Source organism: Capsicum annuum, chromosome 9 (genome assembly GCF_002878395.1).
Source record: "Capsicum annuum cultivar UCD-10X-F1 chromosome 9, UCD10Xv1.1, whole genome shotgun sequence".
NCBI lineage: Eukaryota > Viridiplantae > Streptophyta > Magnoliopsida > Solanales > Solanaceae > Capsicum > Capsicum annuum.
The window spans coordinates 12,110,237-12,131,846 of record NC_061119.1 but is presented as its reverse complement, the minus strand read 5'-3'; the positions used below and the strand labels follow the sequence as shown (position 1 = coordinate 12,131,846).

The window sequence follows — 21,610 nt, the reverse complement described above, 5'->3', positions numbered from 1 at the left end:
TATATATTAATGGAAAATAGAAAGGTATAGTTATTCATTTAAATTGCATCACTCAATTCATTTTAGTTTGTGCTTATTTGTGGAATATTCTGCATTGCTTTTATTGCCTTATGTCCTGCGTGCACGATAGGGTAAATAATATTTAGCTAAAAGTAAAATGTAGGATTTCCAATAATATTTTTAATAGTTTAAGTATTTTTTAATATTTAATGTATTTATAAGGAGTAACTACTCATAACTCATACTTTTAAAATTTTTACTTTCAATGACATTTGTACCTCCCATAAATTTTATGTTTATAACTCCCAAACTTCAATTTGAAAGTCTTATGGCTTTCCTCCATTTTGCTATATAAATTTATATTTTGTTTCATGAAGATTTTCGTTCTTTCTCTTCTCTATCTTTACCTTGTGAATTATAATATGTAAGACGAAAGGAGTATTGAAAGGCAAGAAATATTTCATTCTCAACCTTTTCTATTCATTTTTATGTACTTGATTATGCTTTTTAAATTTTTACATTTTTTATAAGTATTTTTATTCTGCTGCAAAATAAGTATAACCAAAAAAAATTTCACGAAACGAAGTAATTTTGATAGTAGAGATTTTAAATGTGTCATTTATGTGTGATTGATCAAAAAGTCAGCTTGCAATAGACACTAAATTAATAATCAATTGCTTACAATATTTGTTAAATTTCACGAGATAATGATTTTTGATTGTTGAAACAATCTATTTTTATTTGTTTAAGTGCTATGTTGTATAGTTTCGATTTTTTGACTCTTTCTAATATAGTTACATTAAAGCTATTTGAATTCCTTATAACTTCTACTTTTAAATATTATTCATAATGGTTGTTTGTTTCATTTTCAAAATTTCTTAAAATATTTATTTATAATATATAAATGAATGTAATAATAAAAACATGACATAGAAATTAAAAAACTTTTTAAAAGAAATTGATATTCGTACGGGAGATAAGTACTCAAACAAAAGATAATGAAAGTTAAAATAAAAAATAATATTTTTAATTTAATGCAGTAAATTGTTGTTTTAAAATATAACCTCTTATTCAATTTACTTCAACACTCATACACCCTAATTATTTTTAATTTTTTTTCTATTTCCACCCAGGATTCAAATTCGAAACCATTGATTAAGGGCAAAGTAGTCTCATCACTACACCCAATTCATATTGGGGCCGAATTCAAGACCTCTGATTAAGGGCATAGTAGTCTCACCACTACACCACAATTCATGTTGTTGTTTTTTCTTAATTCAACTATGTACATATAAAAGGCTTACTTCAAAAGATGTAAAGTATTTCAATTGTACAGATTGAGCAAAAAATGAAAGACCATATCATTATTTCGGATAAAAATATAAATCTACATTATTTTTTCTGATCTAAGTATAAATATTACCTACTATTTCATTAAAATGAGAAACTAACAATTTATAAAGTTAATATTTTTATATAAAATTAGTAAAATATATTAATTTATTAATTTTTTTAATTAACCGCGCGAAATGCGGATAATTTCACTAGTATATATATAAAGGAGAAATATGAGAATAGTGATGTGGCATGCTTCTAAAGCCACCATTCCCATTTATCTTTTTTGAGTTTTTTTTTTTTTTTGATATTTTTTGAGTTTATTTTTATATAAAATCACTTTAATTAACATATAATAGAAAGAGGCCTTAAAGATTTGAATTGATTAGGAGTAAACTGATGAAGTTCAAAGGTCACAACAATTAAATAGGAAATTGATATGTTTTTTTTTTTTTTTTTTAACTAAAAGGTATTTTGTAATTTGATTATTTTCATCTTCCTTTACCTGAGATCTCCTATTTAAAGTCACCTAGAAGGGAAATTGAATTTGCAAGTCCCATTTGATTTCTCTGCTTAAGAATCATTTTCTCATCTTTCTTTTATCATTAGTTTCTTAATAATGTCCTTTTGCATACGATTACATGCTCTAATGATTAGTGACAAGATGACAAGGCTTGCAGGCTCGCAGAGATGAACTGGAAGAATAGGGCTGAGAATTACATGCTCATCGTTGGCTATGCTTCAGAAGTTTGGAGGACCTCAAGGAGCCCAAGCAGGGTTTATGGCTCGAAAGCAGAGGATAGAAGTAACCGTTGGATGTAGCGTTCATGAGAACGATGGGAGAAGGCATGCACTAACTTTAAGTGTTGATGACTACAAGAGCAGGAAAGGGCTCCTTTGAGATGTACTGTTGTTGTATGTTGCTCGGATTCTTCAAGACTGTGAATGGGTGCATGTCGGATCCTCCAAAAATAGTGTAATTTTGAAGGATCCGACACGAGTGCGACAACATTTTTGGACTAGAGTCGAAGCAACTTAGCAAGTGCTGTTTACCACCTCTAATCTGTTGTTTCTAAGTATGGCCTGTTATATACTTTTGTTATTAAGCCAAATTGATTATCCTTCCCTTTGGATTGTTGTTACTAGGTTCATTTACAAAATATGAATTAAGAGTACATTCGGCTGTTATATCAAGTACGATGTATGCTTTTATTGCAATTACACTGGTTTTACTAGGGGAGCCGTAGAAATAACCCCTTGCATAAATGTAAGGTGAGGCGTCCAAAATTATTTATCTTTTTTATGCTTTCTTTTACATTAATTGAGTTTTCTTTTTATTTTAAATATTTATGTGTTTAAAGGAAATTCAAAAGTCACTATATTTTACTCTATTAATTATATAGTAAAAGAAAACATTATTTATGCATTTAAAGGAAACTCAAAATTCATTATATTTAACTCTATTAATCATATATATATATATATATATATATATATACTAGTTTAGGTGTACGCGCTCACTTTGATGAGTTCAAACATTAATACTAAATAGGATATTTGTTTAAATAATAAAGATGAACATAATAATTAAATTTAATATCTTTTGAGTATGTAAAGATCGACATTCATCTACCATTTGTAAATTGCAACAAAATAATACAATGATAGATACATCAAAATAATACAATTAAATCTAATTTTTACACACAAATTTTTTTCAAAGTCGTCCAACACTCATCTACCACCTATAAACAATAACAAAACAATAATAAAGATATGAGCAGTAAAAATTATAATATATTCTACTAAAACGACAAATAGAACGATAAGAACGTAGAAATTCATAATATAGGTAGATTTGTGAGATGAGAAGAATTATTCCTTAACATGTGAGGTAGATAAAAAAGGTTAGTTATGAGTAGTAGAAAATAAAATATATTGAACTAACATGACACATTAAGCTAAATTAAACTAAGCAATTTAAGTTGGCATGACAAGTAATGTTGTGTTTAAATTAACCATGTAAAAAGGGAGAGATGATATAACGCCAAAAAATCTTAAAATAAAATTATTGAAATTGTGCTGAGACGAAAAATAATGAAAGATTGCAGGTGTTTATGAACAATGAAAAAAAAAGCTCAAGTGTTTATATAGAAGGAGAGGAAAAACTCGGTGTTTCTTGGTTGAAAAAAAACAAGTAGAAATCAAATAGGATTAAAAAAACAACGGAAATTTTAATCGTAGAGGAAAAAAGAAAATTTTGAGCATGATTTTTTTGGTTGAAAAAAAACTACTTTTTTCATTGTTGGAAAAAAAGGAAACTTTTGAGCTTTTCTTTTTTTAAGGAAAATTTTGAGTTTTTGTTTTGTTTTGTTTTTTGGTTGAAAAAAAAAACGTTTGTTTTCATCATTGGGAAAAAAGAAACTTTTGAGCTTTTTTCTTTTGGAAGGAAAATTTTGAGTTTTTTTTTTGGTTGAAAAAAAACGTTTGTTTTCATTATTGTGAAAAAGGAAACTTTTGAGAATTTTTATTTTGAAAGGAAAATTTTGAGTGTTTTTTTTTTAAGGAAAATTTTGAGCGTGTTTTTTTTGGTTGAAACAAGGAACTGAATTTGGGAAGAATTTAATTGTAGGAAAATTTTGATATATTTATTTTGTAGAATTTAATTGTAGGGAGAAGGGTAAAAGATGGTTTTGTCTAAAACGAATAGTTTTAATGAAGGGCAAAAACTTCAATTCACTTTTCTAAGGGGCTTCACACTTTTAATATATAATAGATATAGATTTTATATATATATATATATATATATATATATATATATATAATTTATTATGTTTTCTTATTTTATTGGCCTTTTTTATTATTTAAATCAATTATTTTATTGTATAATTAAATAAATTACTTAGTTTATTATAATTAAATATTTGATTAATGAAGACATTTACAACAAAAACTCTTCACATATCAATTAAAATGAGTAATTATTCATAACTCACATCTCTTTAATATAAACTTTTGATAAATTTATTTATTTTCACCTTCTTCTAATTACAAAATGACAATATCTTTTAATATAAAAGTATTTATTTTTAATATTTATTATTTTTATTCTTTTATTGGCCTTTTTTTATTTAAATCAATTATTTTATTATAAAATTAAATAAATTACTTAATTTATTACAATTAAATATTTTATTAATGAAGGAACATTTACAACCAAAACTCTTCACATTTCAATTGAAATGAGTAATTATTCGTAACTCACATCTCTTTAATATAAACTCTTAATAAATTTATTTATTTATTTTCACCTTCTTCTAATTACAAAATGACAATATCTTTTAATATTGTAAGTATTTATTTTTTATTATTTAAATATATTTATAATGAGTAATTACACATGATTCACACCTTTAATTTTTATCTTTAATAATATTCATAACCCCCCATCATGTTCATATCCATAACCTCCAAGCTTTAATTTGTAAGTTTATCATGTCTTATGGTATTCTATTACTTTGCCTATATAAATTTATATTTAGTTTAATGAAAACTCCCATTCATCTTAAGTTCTCTTTCATGTTTTAGTTTTTCTTTTTATTTTCTTCTTTCATCATTTAGGTAAATTGTATGTTTTAGATATGTATCTCAAATCTTTTTCATTGTTACTATATAATTTCTTTTTTCATTCTTTCTTTATTGTATCATTTGTTCCTGTTTTTTATTTTTTTTTTAATTTCCTATTTCATTAATTTTAGTTAGATATGTTATGCTATTGATCTTTGTGTTTTAGATATGTATCTAAAGCTTTTTTTCTTTTAATTAGAAATGCTTAAAATTACAATATTAATTACTACTACTTTCTTTTGTCTTTATTTTCTATTTCATTAATTTTAATTGAATATGTTATGTTATTGATTTTCGTTTAAGGCTTCTCCTAATTGAATGATTTAAAACTGAAATAGTAAAGTACTTGAATTGTCATTTTTGGAGGTTTTTTTTTGTGATAATTACAGTGTTCGGATTAACTTTCACTTAATTGGTATGTGGTTGAATTTGAGTTATTTTATTTTTGAAGATATGACAAGTGTTTATAGCGATCTATAAATATAATAAAATGAGACGTATAAGTGATGAGGTAACATATTTCTTAGGATATGACCATGACTCGTATTTATCTTTTTTTTTTTTTTTTTAAACTTTTTCTTCTTTATTTCTCGGTAGAATTATTTAATCACTTTTTTCGTTACGAAAATTAATTGTTGTTCACGAGTCAAGGAGATTCAATTTGCATGAGTAAGTTCTTTGCTTTCTTGATCCACAATTAGTTACAGTTCCTCCATTATAAGTTTTAATTTTTAAATAACACTAAAATCTATACACATAATTACTTAAGTCTCTGGAATATCATATATATATATATATATATAATAGTAGTAGTAGTAGTATTTTCATTGATCTTTCACCTTATCTTTTTTAATTGTTATTTGATTTTAACTGCTTACGAACTCACTGGTTAACCATTAAAAAAATATAAAAAAATAAAAGATGCTTTTTTCAAATATTGAAGAAGTATTACTGGCTTCTTTTATATAATATTTATGAATCCACCTTACCCTTTACAAATGTCATTCTTTAATTTTCACACTACACAAACATAATATATTATGATTGATGATATGATAAATATGCATGCAGAAACAACAGAATTGAATATTGTCATTTGATTTGCAAATTAGGAAGAGAAATCCACGATAATCATCTACAGGTCATGAATTTATTAAAGGAACATAACAATAAATATATTTTTCAGTAGTATCATTTTTTCTTCATATTGTTATTTTTTTTGTTTCACTAGAGTAGTTTCAAAATAAAGGTATGCCAATAGTACATCATGTGAATTTTATTAAATTTTTCAAGAGTAATTTATATAAAATTTGAGTTTTTGAAGAAATTCACTACAATCTTTATCTATCACATTAATTATTGTATTACTACTTCTAATTTTAATTTTTCCTTCGATATTGTCTTTTATTAAACATGAAATTAAGTGTTAAGTAAATTAGAATTTAGAATCTAATTTATTTGAATTTGAAGATTGAATTTTTTTTTTTTTTAAATTTCATGAATCTAATTTATATCCTTAATACCGCGTGCGGTCAAATTTACTAGTTAAAAAGATTAAAACAAGTGTAATAACGATGGAGTACCTTAATTTAATTAAATTATTATTTTATTTTTGGTCAATTTTATTTATTTTTTAAATGAAATCTTTAGTCACACGTACTTTAGGACATGTCATGTGTTAAAAGGTCACCAAATATCTACTTACTTGCCACGCACTAATATATATGCTGTCCATTTTTTTATATATTTTTTTAATTATTTGGTTAATAAATGCTAATTCAATGAGTTAATATTTGGTGGGGTTAAGGTCTGATTTTTTTCTAATAAAAGATTGCAATAAATAGTACTATTTATTTATTAGATAAGCTCAATCAAGTAAATTTGTGTAATCCAAATAATCTTTGACGATATATATATATATATATATATATATATATATATATATATATATGTCATGTAGTTAAATAGCATTTAATAGTACACAAAAATATAATTATTTTAGCCTTAACATATATCACGTAATTGAGATAATCTTTTATGTACAGAAAAAGTGGTCATTTTAGTAATTTTGTAAATAAAATGATAATAATTGAGTGATTTTTTAATTATAAAATAAAATTACGTAACTTTTTAAAGTAATTATCATCAATTTAATTTAACTTTAAATATTAATTGAATTGACTGTAGAATAGCAAAACGTGAAATTTTGTTTCAGACGAACAAAGTTTGAGTAGTTGAGTGAATTTATGATTTACTCCTCAGTTCACTTTTACTTTTATATTTGAACTTGATATGTTTATTAAAAAATATTAAGAAAATAATAATTAATGGTTATTTTATAATATATTATTTTTATTAATTAATATTTAGTATTTAATAGTATATTATATTTAAAATGATAAGTTAAAATAATTTTTTTTTTAGTTTTTCATTCGATGTCCGGTGTCCGCATTGGAGCCTCGACTAATCTGGATCGTGTATTGCAGGATCCATTAAGATGACAGCCCTTCCAACAGACCATCCATTGCAGCACAACCCATGTTGTTAGTAAAAATAAAATTTTAGTAAACATATATCATGCTTGTACTCCCTCTAATTCAAAAAGATCTACTTTTCTTTTTAATTTATTTAAAACAAATGATTCTTTTTCTTCTTTGATAATATTTTAATTTAAATTTTTCACATAATATATTTAAAATTATAATATTTTAATATATTTGACATAATTTTAACTTAAGATCATAGGATTTAATTTTTTTTATTTTTTTAAAACTTTATACCAAATTAAATTAAGTAATTCTTCTTTAAACGGAGAAAGTAATAATATAAAGCACAACGAAATTAACTCAACAAAAATTCAAATATCAACAATTTAATGAATTATTAATTAAAATATCATAAACATACATCTCAACATATCATACTTACATAAATTACAAAAATTTCAATTAATTATATATTTATATTATATATATTGAGAGCTAATTATATATCTAATAGATTTAATATTAAAAATTATATCAAAAGTTAATTATGTATTTTAAAAAAAATATATATCTTCTTTGAATATTTTTAGAGCTAATTACATATATCTGGACATGTCAAAAATTAAAATTTTTAATAATTATATAAAAGAATTTTGTGTTTTGGGGATTTATGTTGATTGTCATTATAAATTACAGTATAAAAACACCCATAAAGAAAAGGTTAATACTGAGTCCTTCCCTTTTCTCTGTCATTTCAGCTGTGAAAGGTTTTCCCTTTTTCCCTCTCTGTTACTCCACTCTTCAAGACAAAGTGTGTATACATATATATATATATATATATGCAGAAAAGTGTATATTTATGTATACATAGAGAGAGAAGTAGAAGAAGAAAGAGGTAGAAATGGGTTGGTTTCCATGTTCTGGAGCATTGAACAAGACTTCAAAGAAAAGGAAAAAGAAGAAGAAAGACTCCAATAATTCTGTACAACTTGGTTCTGGTAACTATCAGAAGACTAATTTAATGATTATGTGAGATGGGGTTGTTGTATTTTTGTGGTATTTCTTGATTTTGTGTGATTTTGGAGGTTCAAGTTTGAATAATTCTGTATAATGGGGTTGTTTTATTACTCAAATTTCTTGTCTTTGAATGATTTGGAGCTTCAAGTTTTCAACTTTTTGATGATTCTGTGAGATGGGGTGGTTGTACATTTGTCAAATTTCTTGTCTTTAGATGATTTGGAGCTTAAGTTTTTAACTTTTAATGATTATGTGAGATGGGTTTGTTGTATTTTTGTTAAATTTCTAGTATTTAGATGATTTGGAGCTTAACTTATAATGATTCTGTGAGATAGGTTTGTTGTGTATGTTGTGGAATTTCTTGATTTTGTGTGATTTTGGAGGTTCAAGTTTTAATAATTCTGTAAAATGGGGTTGGTTTTATTACTCAAACTTCTTGTATTTGGATGATTTGGAGCCTCAAATTTTCAACTTTTGATGATTCTGTGAAATGGGTTTGTTGTATATTTGTCAAATTTCTCGTCTTTAGGTGATTTGGAGCTGAACTTATAATGATTCTGTGAGATGGGTTTACTGTATATGTTGTGGAATTTCTTGATTATAGTTGATTTTGGAGGTTCAAATTTTAATAGTTGTGTAAAATGGGGTTGTTTTTATTACTCAAATTTCTTGTCTTTGGATGATTTGGAGCTTCAAGTTTTCATCTGTTGATGATTCTATGTAATGGGTTTGTTGTATATTTGTCAAAATTCTAGTTTTTTTGTGTTTTGGAGTTTCAGGTTTTTAACTTTTGATGATTATGTGAAATGGGTTTGTTGTATTTTTGTTAAATTTCTAGTCTTTAAATGATTTGGAACTTAATGATTCTGTGAGATGGGTTTGTTGTATATGTTGTGGAATTCCTTGATTTTGTGTGATTTTGGAGGTTCAAGTTTTACTAATTCTGTAAAATGGGCTCAATTTCTTGTCTTTGGATGATTTGGAGCTTCAAGTTTTTAAATTTTTGATTCTTTGAGATGGGTTTGTTGTATATGTTGTGGAATTTCTTGATTATACTTGATTTTGGAGGTTCAACTTTTAATAATTCTGTAAAATGGGGTTGGTTTTATTACTCAATTTTCTTGTGTTTGGATGATTTGGAGCTTCAAGTTTTTAACATTTGATGATTCTTTGAGATGGGTTTGTTGTATATATTGTTGAATTTCTTGATTATAGTTGATTTTTGAGGTTCAACTTTTAATAGTAGTGTAAAATGGGGTTGGTTTTATTACTCAAATTTCTTGTCTTTGGATGATTTGGAGCTTCAAGTTTTAACTTCTGATGATTCTGTGAAATGGGCCTGTTTTGTTATTGTCAAATTTTTAGGCTTTAGCTGATTTGGAGCTTTCTAAATGTTCTGTGAAATGGGTTTGTTGTCTATATTTGTCAAAATTCTAGTATCTTTTTGTGTTTTGGAGTTTCAAGTTTTAATGATTCTGTGAAATGGGGTTGTTGTATTATTGTCAAATTTCTAGTCTTTAGATGATTTGGAGCTCTTTTAATGTTCTGTGAAATGTGTTTGTTGTATATTTGTGACATTTCTTGTCTTAAGATGATTTGGAGCGTCAACTTTTAATGATTCTGTAAAATGGAGTTGTTGTATTATTATCAAATTTTGATGATTTGGGGCTTCAACTTTTAATGATTATATGAAATGGGTGTATTTTTGTTAGATGATTCGGAAATTCAAGTTTTAGTGATTTTGTGAAGTGGGTTTGTTGTATTGTTGTTTATTTTCTTGTATTTAGATGATTTGGAGCTTTTTTCTTTAATGTTCTGCGAAATGGGGTTGCTGTATTTTTTGTGGAATTTCTCGTATTTATGTGATTTTTGGAGCTTCAAGTTTTCAACCTTTAATGATTCTGTCAAATGGGTCGTTGTATTATTGCCAAACCTCTCAGTTTTTAGATGATTTGGAGCTTTTTTAATGTTCTGTGTGATGGGTTTGTTATGTTATTGTTAAATTTCTAGTCTTTAGATGATGTTGGAGCTTGAAATTTCCAACTTTTAATGGTTCTGTGAAATGGGTTCTTTGTATATTTTGTGGAATTTCTCGTATTTATGTGATTTCGGAGTTTCAAGTTTTCAACTTTTAAGTGATTTTGTGTAATGGTGTTGTTCTATTATTGTCAAATTTCTCGTCTTCAGAGATTTGGAGCCTTTTTAACAATTCTGTAAAATGGGTTTGAAGTATTTTTGTCAAATTTGGAAATTTGGAGCTTCAACTTTTAATGATTCTGCGAAATGGGGTTTCTTTTGTTATTGTCAAAATTCTGGTCTTTAGATGATTTGGAGCCTTTTAAATCTTCTGTGAAATGGGTCTGTTGTATATTTGTCGAATTTCATGTGTGATTTTGAAGCTTGGAGTTTTTAACTTTAATGTTCTGTGAAATGGGTTTGTTGTATTATAGTCAAATTTCTGTCTTTAGATGATTTGGATCTTCAACTTTTAAAGATTCTATGAAGTGAGTTTGTTGTATTATTGTCGAGTTTCTCATCTTTAGATGCTTTGGAGATTCAGTTTTACATTCTTGCTTCTGATCCTTGGATATCACGTGCACCATTTTTTTAGCTAAGGGTAAGAACTTCAATTTTCTTGATTCTGCTTGAAGAGGAAAATTTATGGTTAGGGACCTTTACGTTAGTGTGGGGGATAAATGTGACATATGGATGGATTTTAGGTGTCTAACAATTCCTAGTCTTCCTTAAAAAGGAGATTTTTATTAGCATTGGAATGAAACGAGCCCAAATTGAGCGAAATGCTATAGAGGATTCGTATAGACGACACCAATTAATTTAGGATTGAGGGATTGGTTGACTATTTGATTGATTTACAGTTGGCACTATTTGGTGGCTTGGATTTTTACCCCTTACAAAATTATTGGTAGGTTACAGTCAGTTTTCTTGGTGATATTAAGGGGGGAACACCCATGACCTGTAGGATATTAAGGAGGTACCGAAAAATGAATCGGAATGTAGGATGAAGGGTTCTAAGGCTAGTTTTATGGATTAAGCTGGCGGATATTGCTCTTCAATATGAAAGTGGTGAAGGTTGCCGGCTAGTGACTTAGAACATTGTCAACTGTGCTTTAGGGTGAAGGTGTTTCTTAAGGGGGTATATAATTTTATTTCGTGCAACTCAATTAAGTCAATTGGGGAATTTCATCAGATATGTCGTGCCATTGATATATAAGATAAAACGGTATAGCTGTCAGTAATCTTGAGGTCATTTAGCATCCAAGGGTGTGGTTAACAGTTAATGAAGCTATAATAGATTATGAAAAACCAAGGTTCAAATTTCAGTAGAGACAAAAGACCTTAAGTGATTTCTTTCCATCTATGTAAGCATTGTGGACAGGTTTACCCGGTAAATATGTTGAGTGGGAAGTAGCAGGTACTCGATAGGTTAGTTGAGGAGTGACAAGTTGGGCCGGACACAATATTTGTTTAAAAAGGAGTCTTGAGGTCAATTATTCCTGTCTCCTTGCTGGAAGAGGGGCAAGTTTGCTTCTCTCCTTCCCCGTTTTTAATGTTTTTTATCGGTATTCAAAAGTTGAGATATACTAAAAAAGAAAACAAGAGCTATCGAACTTCATTCAACTGCGCAAAATTTCTTCAAGAAAAAATGAGGGGCTTTCTATTGGACACCCAAGAGTTTCAACTTTTTATTTTACCATCCTAGTTTCACAAAGTTTTTGTGTTATGCAAATTTTAAATTCTCGTTTTCTTTTTCAATGTTCCATCAGGTGACTCTAGAAGGTTTTCATTTCTAAATGGACCTGGTTGGTAGGAAATAATGAGTGTTGCATAGTAGAAATGAATTCTTGGCGATGTTTACTGAGTTAGCTAATCCAGCATGTTGTTCTTATTTCTTAGTGTATCTTGCATGAATGTCATCTTACAAAATTTGTAGAAAACACACAGTTATTGAAACTGCACAATTTTCCAGTACATTAAGTGGTTGTAGCAAGTTCTGTATCACGCATTTCCCACTATCAACTAATTGAAAAGTGATCTAGATCCTTTTGCCAGCTTCTTGATCTCTCATTTCATTTGGCTATATTTGATGTTTTTTGAACCCAAATTGTTTGGTTTCAGTTCCATGTTTTTCTTTCCTTTTATAATTTCCGTTTTGGTTTCATGTCCAGGAAAGATGAAGGGAAAGAATCAGTTAGGCTCAAAGGAGTTTGTTAAGGATGGGGAGTCCGGTCAGATTGCAGCCAAGATTTTTACATTTCGTGAATTAGCAGCTGCGACAAGAAACTTTCGAGGTGATTGTCTTCTTGGAGAGGGAGGATTTGGAAGAGTATACAAAGGGCGGATTGATTCCAATCAGGTCTTTTTATGTCACTTTTTTTTTCTGTAATTGAATGAAGTTCCGTTTGTTCGTCTCCTGTCTGGTCGTGCTCCCAATCCACCAGATTTTGGTTGAACTCAGTATTTTCTCACATTGTGTTCATGAGAGAGACTAGTGTCTTTTCACTATTTTCCTTTGTTCTTGCTTTGGTAGTGCCAAGTCTACCCTCTTCTTTATGGAAGGACCAAATTGACCTTGGCCGTTTATCTCTTCCTTTTTGTTTATTATACCCGATACCCGATACCCGATACCCGATACCCGATACCCGATACCCGATACCCGGTGGGAGGTATCCCGTGGAATTAGTCGAGGTGCCTGCAAGCTGACCCCGACACCACGGTTATCAAAAAAATTTTATAGTAACGATAATGACGATGACGTATTGATGGGGATGCAACTTGTGATGTGTTGGATATAGTTGCATGTCACAAGTTCGAACCCTGCCATAGACAACAACTGGTATTGTTCATCGAGTTTCAGACCGTGCACCACTGGCCCTTGTGGTTTTCTCGGTTATAAAAGAAATATATTATAAGGAGTAATAATTATGGTAATAAATTTTTTTATTGTTATCACTATTGCTATTATTTTAGTTTTATCTTTGCGTACCGTGCTTTATGATATTTCTTAGGAAATTTAAGATATGGGCTGGATCTATGCTTCGACACTTTTTCACATTTATTTGCTATAGATTGTTGCCATCAAGCAACTTGATCGTAATGGATTACAAGGGAACAGGGAATTTCTTGTTGAAGTGCTGATGCTAAGTCTGTTACACCATCCTAACCTGGTAAGTTTAACCGGTTATTGTGCTGATGGAGATCAAAGACTTCTTGTTTATGAATATATGCCACTAGGATCACTTGATGACCATCTTCATGGTAATTTCTCTTTTATCGGTAACCTCTTCCGTTTTGTTTTCATTTTCCGGATGAAATGTAGATTTAAATCAAGTATTTGCAGATCTTTCTCCTGGTAAGAATGTGCTTGATTGGAACACGAGAATGAAAATTGCAGCTGGAGCAGCGAAGGGCTTGGAATATTTACATGACAGAGCAAGCCCACCTGTAATATACCGCGATTTAAAATGCTCCAACATTTTGCTCGGTGAGGGGTATCACCCGAAGCTATCTGACTTTGGATTGGCTAAGTTGGGGCCTGTTGGAGATAACACTCATGTATCTACTAGAGTTATGGGTACTTATGGGTACTGTGCTCCAGAGTATGCGATGACTGGTCAGTTGACGTTGAAGTCAGATGTTTACAGCTTTGGAGTTGTCCTACTGGAGATCATCACTGGTAGGAAAGCAATTGAAAATTCAAAAACTGGAGGAGAGCACAATCTTGTTGCATGGGTAAAATATTTTGCTTATTATATACCTTTATCTTGCTGTCTCTGCAGTTATGTGTTAATTTAACTAAATGGAAAATCATCAAATTGGTGCTATTATGAAACTGCATATATGTTAAACTATCCTGAACGAATTTGAGTTAAAGGTGTCCATAGTTGGCGTGATGTGATCTTGGTTTGAAACTTACTAGTAGCCTAGTTAGAAGCAGATGCATTTGAAATACTTGACTCAAGTCTCTCCAAAAAATACCTCCGGAGGCATGTCGGATCCTCCAAAAGTAGTGTGTTTTTGGAGGATCTGGCACGGGTGAGGCAACATTTTTGGAGAGTCCGAGCAACTTGGCTTGCAGTAAGGTTCAGTTTACTGTCCAGCATTTAAAAATGGAATTTGGACTACCCATATTTTTTCCATGAGCCAAGGATCTATCGGAAACAGCCTTCTACCTCTGAGATAGGGGTAAAGTTTGCATACGCTCTACCCCCTCCAAACCACATTTTCCGGAACTACACCGGGTATGTTGTTGATGGACTAGCCATATTTTATTTATTTTTTGTCTTGGGGTTGGGGAGGAGGTATATTTTGTTTTTCCTATTAGAAAATCAATTTATAGAACGAAGTTAAAAAATTATAATCATGCTCTCTTTACCAGGCAAGACCGTTGTTCAGAGATCGGAGAAAATTCTCACAGATGGCTGATCCATTGCTTCAAGGCCAATATCCGGTAAGAGGCTTGTATCAAGCTCTAGCAGTTGCAGCAATGTGCGTTCAGGAGCAACCTAACATGCGCCCAGTCATAGCGGACGTTGTCACAGCTTTGTCTTACCTTGCTGCACAAAAATTTGACATGAGTGATACTCAAGGAGTTCAAAACTCGCGCTGGACACCGGCTACTCCACCTAGAACAAAACATGATGGTGATAAGCGACAAAAAGGTGGCAGCAATGAAGCTAGATGGTGATAGGAAAACTAAGCAAGGACAAACAAGTATATAATATCAAGACGAGTAACCTCTTGGATAACAGCTAGTTCAGTACAAACGACAATCAAATGTACCTGCGGAACTGTATTGGCATGACCTTCGCCAAAATTTTGTACCTCGAAAGTCAGACTAGCTACGGTTATCTTCCCTGATATCGAGCATGCTTTGCATTTCCCGTATAATCATCTGAGTACGTAGTTGATCCGTGCAGTTTATGGTTTTGCTCATTTCTTGGTAGCCCTGCATATCTTGGGAAGGTGTTTGTTTGTTGTACAAGCAGCCAACACCTTATTGTATTGTGGAAAGGCAAATTATGATGTAAAATTTCTGAATTCAGTCATTGTATTTATATCTTTGCGATCAAAGACATTATTCAGTATTGAAATGAACCTGCCGGGTAGAGTTGGATAAATGCAGAGGATTTGTATAAAGAAGGCAGCGCGGTGCACTAAAATCTAAGGTTTTTAATGAATGTCGGATATGTATCTGACATTCATTACAAAGGCAAGTCAACGAAATGACCGATAAACTTTTAGGTTGACAAGTTTTTGAAGAAGTTTAATGATACCTTACCATTAGGCAAATCTCATATTAGAAAAAGAAAAAGTTAAAAAAATTGAAGTGCTGTATAAAACAAGCACAAATTCACATGGTACTATTTATTTCAATAAATTTCTTCTTCTCTTTTTTTTTCCTTCCAATTTTGCATGTATGTTTAACAATAGTTTAAGGCAAAGTAATGATATTTGCTTTGTTTCTTCTCCTTCTATTTCTTTTTACTTTACAACTGTACTATTCAGGTTAATTACCTTGCTCGCTATCTACTAATTTCACAAGATATTCGACTACCTATAAGGTACTAAAATCTAAGCAATTTATTCAGAACTTAACAGTGTTTTGTAAATTTAAAACTCATAAACTCAAAATTCTGATAAATGGCACCGCCTCTGCCTGGCCCACCACTGTTTGTGACTTGACTAATTCAGAGAATTATAGACCAGTTAGATGGTTCAAAAAGTAAAGTGAAGGTACATGTCACATTTATGAGAAACACTTTTAGGACTTGTTTGGTACTTAGATTAAAATATCTAAAAATTATAATTTCTGAATTAATTTATATCATATGGTAGGTAGTATAAACTAATTTCACATTGGATTGAATTAGATGGGATACCCAAAACTAAGTTTGGTATTAGATTTACATCATGTTTGATTGATGGTATAAATTAGTCGGGGGATAAATTTATACCATTAACAAACATGATATAAATTTAGTGTCAAACTTAACTATGAGATGTCCCATATTATACCGCGTACCAAACGAACCCTTAAGACTTATTCCTAAGGAATAAATTAGTGTCACTTTCATTTAAGAAAGTTCTTAGGAAGTTGTCATATTGATTTTCGTTCCTACAATTGGACCAATGAGAATCTGAATGCTTAATCATTTTGTTGACATTTTGTTAGGCTTGCTACTACTTTGTACATGTTAAAACCATTACGTTGGTGTGTGTTAATCACCATATTTTCCCATTTGTGACACAAGGCTAAGAATTCATTATTATACCTTATGGAGGCAGTTGATATTGCAGGATCCAGTAACATTGCAACAAAGAGTTTTACATTGAAAGAATTAACCAATGCAACAAGAAACTTTGGAGATGATTGTTTTATTGGAAAAGGTGGTGGCAGTGGGAGAGTATACAAAGGGCAGCTTGATGAACAGGTTAGTTCAAAGTAGTGATATTTTTACTTGTCATCAACTAGAATACAGCTTTGGCAGATCGCTTTGTCCCGTTCATCTTTGGTGAGCTGTTATGCACTCTTTTAAGGATGGTTGATTCTTGGCAAACCTCATAGCTGTCTTTGTACCCTTACCTCATTTATCATCAAGCGGCCGTCATTTAGGGGGTCTTAGCTATTGATTCTAGCTCGAAATTGTGTTTTACTTTCCTTTTTTTTTTTTGGCTGACCCCAACTTTTTTGGAACGGAGACGTAGTTGTATTACCGTTTGTGGAAGTGAGCCAAGACCCATATAAGCATAGTTCTTTAAGAAAATGCCTAGGCCTCTTGAAGATAGCAATTGATCAATCAACTATGCCTCGATCCCAAAGTCAGTTTGCTTCTTAAGGACTTGTGAGGATACCAAAAAAAAAAAGGGTCGTCCAGTGCACTAAAGCTCCCGCTATGTGCAGGGTCCGGGGAAGGGCTTCACCATAAGGGTGTATTGTACGCAGCCTTACCTTGCAATTCTGCCAGAGGCTGTTTTCAAGGCTTGAACGGCTTGAACCGATAGACTCCTGGTTTACTGGTTACTCCGAGGCTCCCCTTCAAAACATTAGTGTTGCTAGTGGGGTTGTGAGGATACAAACAAACTGTTGGTTTTTAAAAAAAAAGAAGATGGGCCAGCGAAAAGGGGCTTTAAATAGTCACCTTACAATAGAAAAATCAGCAACATTCAAAATTTAAACTCACTAAAATGTCTCAACAAATCAAACAACCTAACTTAAATTCAAAATTCAAATTCATCCTAAAACTAAACAACTTATTTTGCTAAAAACTAGTGCAGTAACTTAAGCAATTTCCAACACTTCTCCTTGCTTTAGTTACTGCGATTTAAAAAAGGCGCTCCTCCTTAATTTCTGCTTCCACAAATTGTGCTTGAGGATTGTTTTTAAGCTTGCACACTTTTGTAACATGACCTGCTTGTTTGCAATTTCCACAGATTACATCAGGTCTCCACCAACAAAAATTCTCCAATTGTGTTTTCTTTCTGCAGTGTCTGCAAGGAGGATAATTACCTTTTCCTTTTTGTTTTGTGCATAAAAGGCACTCTCAGTAACATTATCTTGTCTAAAGGCTCTTCTTTGCTCTTGTGCTTGAAGAACACTTATTAGTTCTTCAACAGAGATAGTAGAGAGATCTTTAGACTCTTCCAGAGATGAGATTTTAGACTCGAATCTCTCCGAAATTGTCACAAGAATTTTTCAACTATTCTGTTTGAAATCCTCGCCAAGTAACCTGATTTTACTGACAAGCAAAGAAATCTTTTCAGAATACTTAGAAATAGTTTCATCCTCTTGCATTCTAAGAGATTCAAAATCCCTTTTCAAATTCAAAATTTGCATTTGTCTAACTCGATCACTTCCTTGATTCTTTTTTTAGCTTTTCCCAAGCTTCATTTGCTGTCTCACAAGCAATGATTTTAGAAAAAATCGAATCCGCAACTAAATTTTGAATCACAGTTTTGGCTTTGAATTTTTTGAGCTTTTCATCTGAATGAGATTTAATTTAAGCAATAGTAGAATTTTCAGGCAGTGGTTGTAATGGTGTATCATCTGCTACAACTTCCCACAGATCTTAGGCTTGAAGATATGATTTCATTCACTGACCAAATTTGATAGTTTTCGCCGGTGAAAATTTTTGGGGCATTCAATGAGAAACTGTTGCTTGACATCTTTTTGGTTGAAAAATAGTCCTACGCTTTGAAAATAAGCACGGGTTGAAAAAAGTAACCCTGACGGGTTAAAATTGATATAGTAGCGCTTTGGAAGAATTTACATATCACGTAAGATCAATGAAGCTCTTGATACCACTGTTGGTTTTTTTTAAAAAAGAAGATGGGGCAGCGAAAAGGGGGTTAAAATGACTCTCAAAGGATTGAATAACTTTCAATAGTATTCAATAGCTTTTAATAGTATTCAATGATTTTATTGAGCATCAAGGGGCTTTAAATAGCCACCTTATAGTAGAAAAATCAGCAACATTCAAACTTTAAACTCACTAAAATGTCTCAACAAATCAAACAGTCTAACTTAAATTCAAAATTTAAATTCGTCCTAAAACTAAACAACTTATTTTGCTAAAAACTAGTGCAGTAACTTAAACAATTTCCAACACAAACAAAAAAAATTATGTAGCTTGTATCCTCCAAAAATATTTGCTCACCCATGTCAGATCTTACGATAATATTTTTTGGAGGATCTGACACACACCGCCAATATGTTTGACAAGTCTGAGCAGCATAGGAAAACTGTAGATGTTAGCACAGCTGAGCATAGTGTAGCTAAAAAATTTGGCTTTTATTCTGCACTTTTATCATGTTTTCCCCCTTAACAATTAGATGGAAAGAAGTTAATAATGTAGTTCACAGTTATCATTTGTTAATTCAGTTGTTACTTCAACCACTGAACTGTAGTTTTATGTTTTGTTTGTCGGAAATAGTTTTTCTACTTCACAAAGGTAGAAGTAAGGTCTGCGTACATCGTATTCTCCCCAGAGCCTACTTGTGGGATCACACTGGTTATGTTGTTGAATTGTAGTTTAATTCAACCCTTGATTTACAGGTTGTTGCCATCAAGCAGGTTGAGCCAAATGACAACAAGAAGTTTCTTGTTGAAGGGATCATGTTAAGTCTATTACACCATCCTAATATTGTAGATCTAATTGGCTACTGTGCTGATGGTGATCATCATAGACTTCTGGTATACAAATACATGCCACTAGGGTCATTGAAAGACTATCTTCATGGTAATCTTCATCAGGTTCATACGTCTTCTTTCCCTATATTTGATCACTTCAGATGAAGATATTGTTTAGACATTTATGATATTTCTGCAGATGTTTCACCTGGTAAGAAACAGCTTGATTGGGAGACTAGAACGAAAATTTCTCTTGAAGCAGCAAAGGGGTTGGAATATTTACATGATAAATCACAGCCACCGGTAATACATCGTAATATCAACTGCTCAAACATCTTGCTTGATGAGGGATATCAAGCCAAGTTATCTGGCTTTAGCTTGGCAAAATTGGGGTCTATCGGAGGCAAAACCCATGTATCCATGAAACTCGAGGGCACGATTGGGTATATTGCACCTGAGTATGTCAGGACCGGGGAGTTGAGTTTAAAGTCGGATATTTACAGCTTTGGGGTTGTCCTTCTGGAGATCTTTACTGGGAAGAGAGCGATAGAAAATTCAACTGATGGAGAAGAGTGCAATCTTGTTGAATGGGTAAGATATTTTTGCTCTTATATTCATTCTCTTTTGGCTTCAATGAAATCAGCTACAACGAAAATGACATACCCAGTGTAAACTCACAAGTGGAGTCTGGGGAGGATACCTTACCCTCTTTATCTTTGGTGCTTTTGCGAAAGACCCTTGGCTTAACGATACACTTTGTTTACCGGCACTAGGTTATCCAAAGGCAACCAGCTTTCCATACTAGTTATTACCTTACACTGCCCATTTTCCAATATTATTGAATAGCATGGCCTGGGGCTAAGATAACTCAATTGGGAGAGCCGTGTTATGGGTGACCTTATTGCACGGTTCAGAGAGCACTTGTGTATGTGATGCAAGTGAAGGTTGATGAAAAAGCTGTCGTAAAGTTTCGTTCGTCGTTCCAATGAAATGATTGTTCTAATTTTCCTAAACTCTCTTGTTGAAGTTAGTCGATACTACATTCAAGTAAAGTCCCCCACTCTCTTAATGGAGAAGGGAAGGATGAGGGAATGTATGTGTTGCTCGGACTCTTCGAAAATGTTGTCACACCCGTGTCGGATCCTCCAAATACACACTACTTTTGGAAAATCAGACATGCACCCTACAACATTTTAACATACTTGTTTTTTTTTGTGATACTTGTAATATTCTGATGTACACATTGATGTTTGCCAGGCAAATCCATTGATCAAAGATGAGAAGTTCTCAGAAATGGCAGATCCAATGCTTCAAGGACATTATCCAGCAAAAGGTTTGGAACAAGCTCTTATAATCGCACAAATGTGTGTTCACGAGCAACCTACCAATCGTCCTGCCATAGCAGAGGTGGTCGCGTTTTTGACTCACATTGCTTCTGGGAAGTATGATTCCGAAAGTCAGGATGTTCAGAACTCGACCTGATCAACTACTCCCAATGCTCATCCTGAACGTGTGGGCAACTGGCAAGTGCATATGAAATATATGAAACCTCAAAGATCTTTTATATGTTTTGGCTTTCAATCTTATGTAGTGAGGTATGTGACTTATGTTAGGTCCATAAAATACTTCCAGGCTTTTAGCAAAGCTTGTTATTCTCAATAGTCATTATGGATGAATCATAACTAGCATTATGAATGGCCAGTGTATGGTGTGTTTGATGTAGAGTCGTGCCTACATACTTGAAGGAAAAAATGTGTACTTTGAAACAAGAAATGATGATGGAATATGATCATGTATATAGAAAATCTTTGATGGTTAATCTGTGAGCTTTTTGGACTATTCCATATGAGCAAACCTAGAAGCATCAGAACGTTTGTAATGGCCGTTGAACGTTATCAGTTATCTTGAAATAAAACATGTTACCTTCTATAATTGGTACAAATGACTTGACAGTGTAAAAATTCCTTACACTGACGGTGTATATAGCTTAAACTCA

General features: G+C 31.3%; 2 protein-coding genes across 2 annotated transcripts; both read left to right on the top strand.

Annotated features, from left to right (window-relative positions):
* The first annotated feature begins 8,118 nt into the window (after positions 1-8,118).
* On the top strand, positions 8,119-15,577 carry LOC107842920 (probable serine/threonine-protein kinase PBL7). The gene is made up of 5 exons (XM_016686973.2): positions 8,119-8,446; positions 12,653-12,840; positions 13,553-13,742; positions 13,825-14,216; positions 14,863-15,577. Exons 1-5 carry the CDS (start codon positions 8,350-8,352, stop codon positions 15,169-15,171), a joined length of 1,176 nt encoding a protein of 391 aa, XP_016542459.1. The 5' UTR covers positions 8,119-8,349; the 3' UTR covers positions 15,172-15,577.
* Positions 15,578-16,568: 991 nt separating this feature from the next.
* On the top strand, positions 16,569-21,433 carry LOC107842919 (probable serine/threonine-protein kinase PBL7). The gene is made up of 4 exons (XM_016686972.2): positions 16,569-16,918; positions 19,540-19,723; positions 19,814-20,205; positions 20,872-21,433. The coding sequence occupies exons 1-4, from the start codon at positions 16,763-16,765 to the stop codon at positions 21,094-21,096; spliced, it is 957 nt and encodes a 318-aa protein (XP_016542458.1). The 5' UTR covers positions 16,569-16,762; the 3' UTR covers positions 21,097-21,433.
* The last annotated feature ends 177 nt before the right edge of the window (positions 21,434-21,610 follow it).

Coding starts and splice junctions, on each gene's coding strand:
- LOC107842919 (XM_016686972.2), top strand. CDS start 16,763: ATGGAGGCAGTTGATATTGCAGGATCCAGTAACATTGCAACAAAGAGT. Junction 16,919..19,539: donor AAGGGCAGCTTGATGAACAG/GTTAGTTCAAAG, acceptor CTTGATTTACAG/GTTGTTGCCATCAAGCAGGT. Junction 20,206..20,871: donor AGTGCAATCTTGTTGAATGG/GTAAGATATTTT, acceptor GATGTTTGCCAG/GCAAATCCATTGATCAAAGA.
- LOC107842920 (XM_016686973.2), top strand. CDS start 8,350: ATGGGTTGGTTTCCATGTTCTGGAGCATTGAACAAGACTTCAAAGAAA. Junction 13,743..13,824: donor ACTTGATGACCATCTTCATG/GTAATTTCTCTT, acceptor AAGTATTTGCAG/ATCTTTCTCCTGGTAAGAAT. Junction 14,217..14,862: donor AGCACAATCTTGTTGCATGG/GTAAAATATTTT, acceptor TCTCTTTACCAG/GCAAGACCGTTGTTCAGAGA.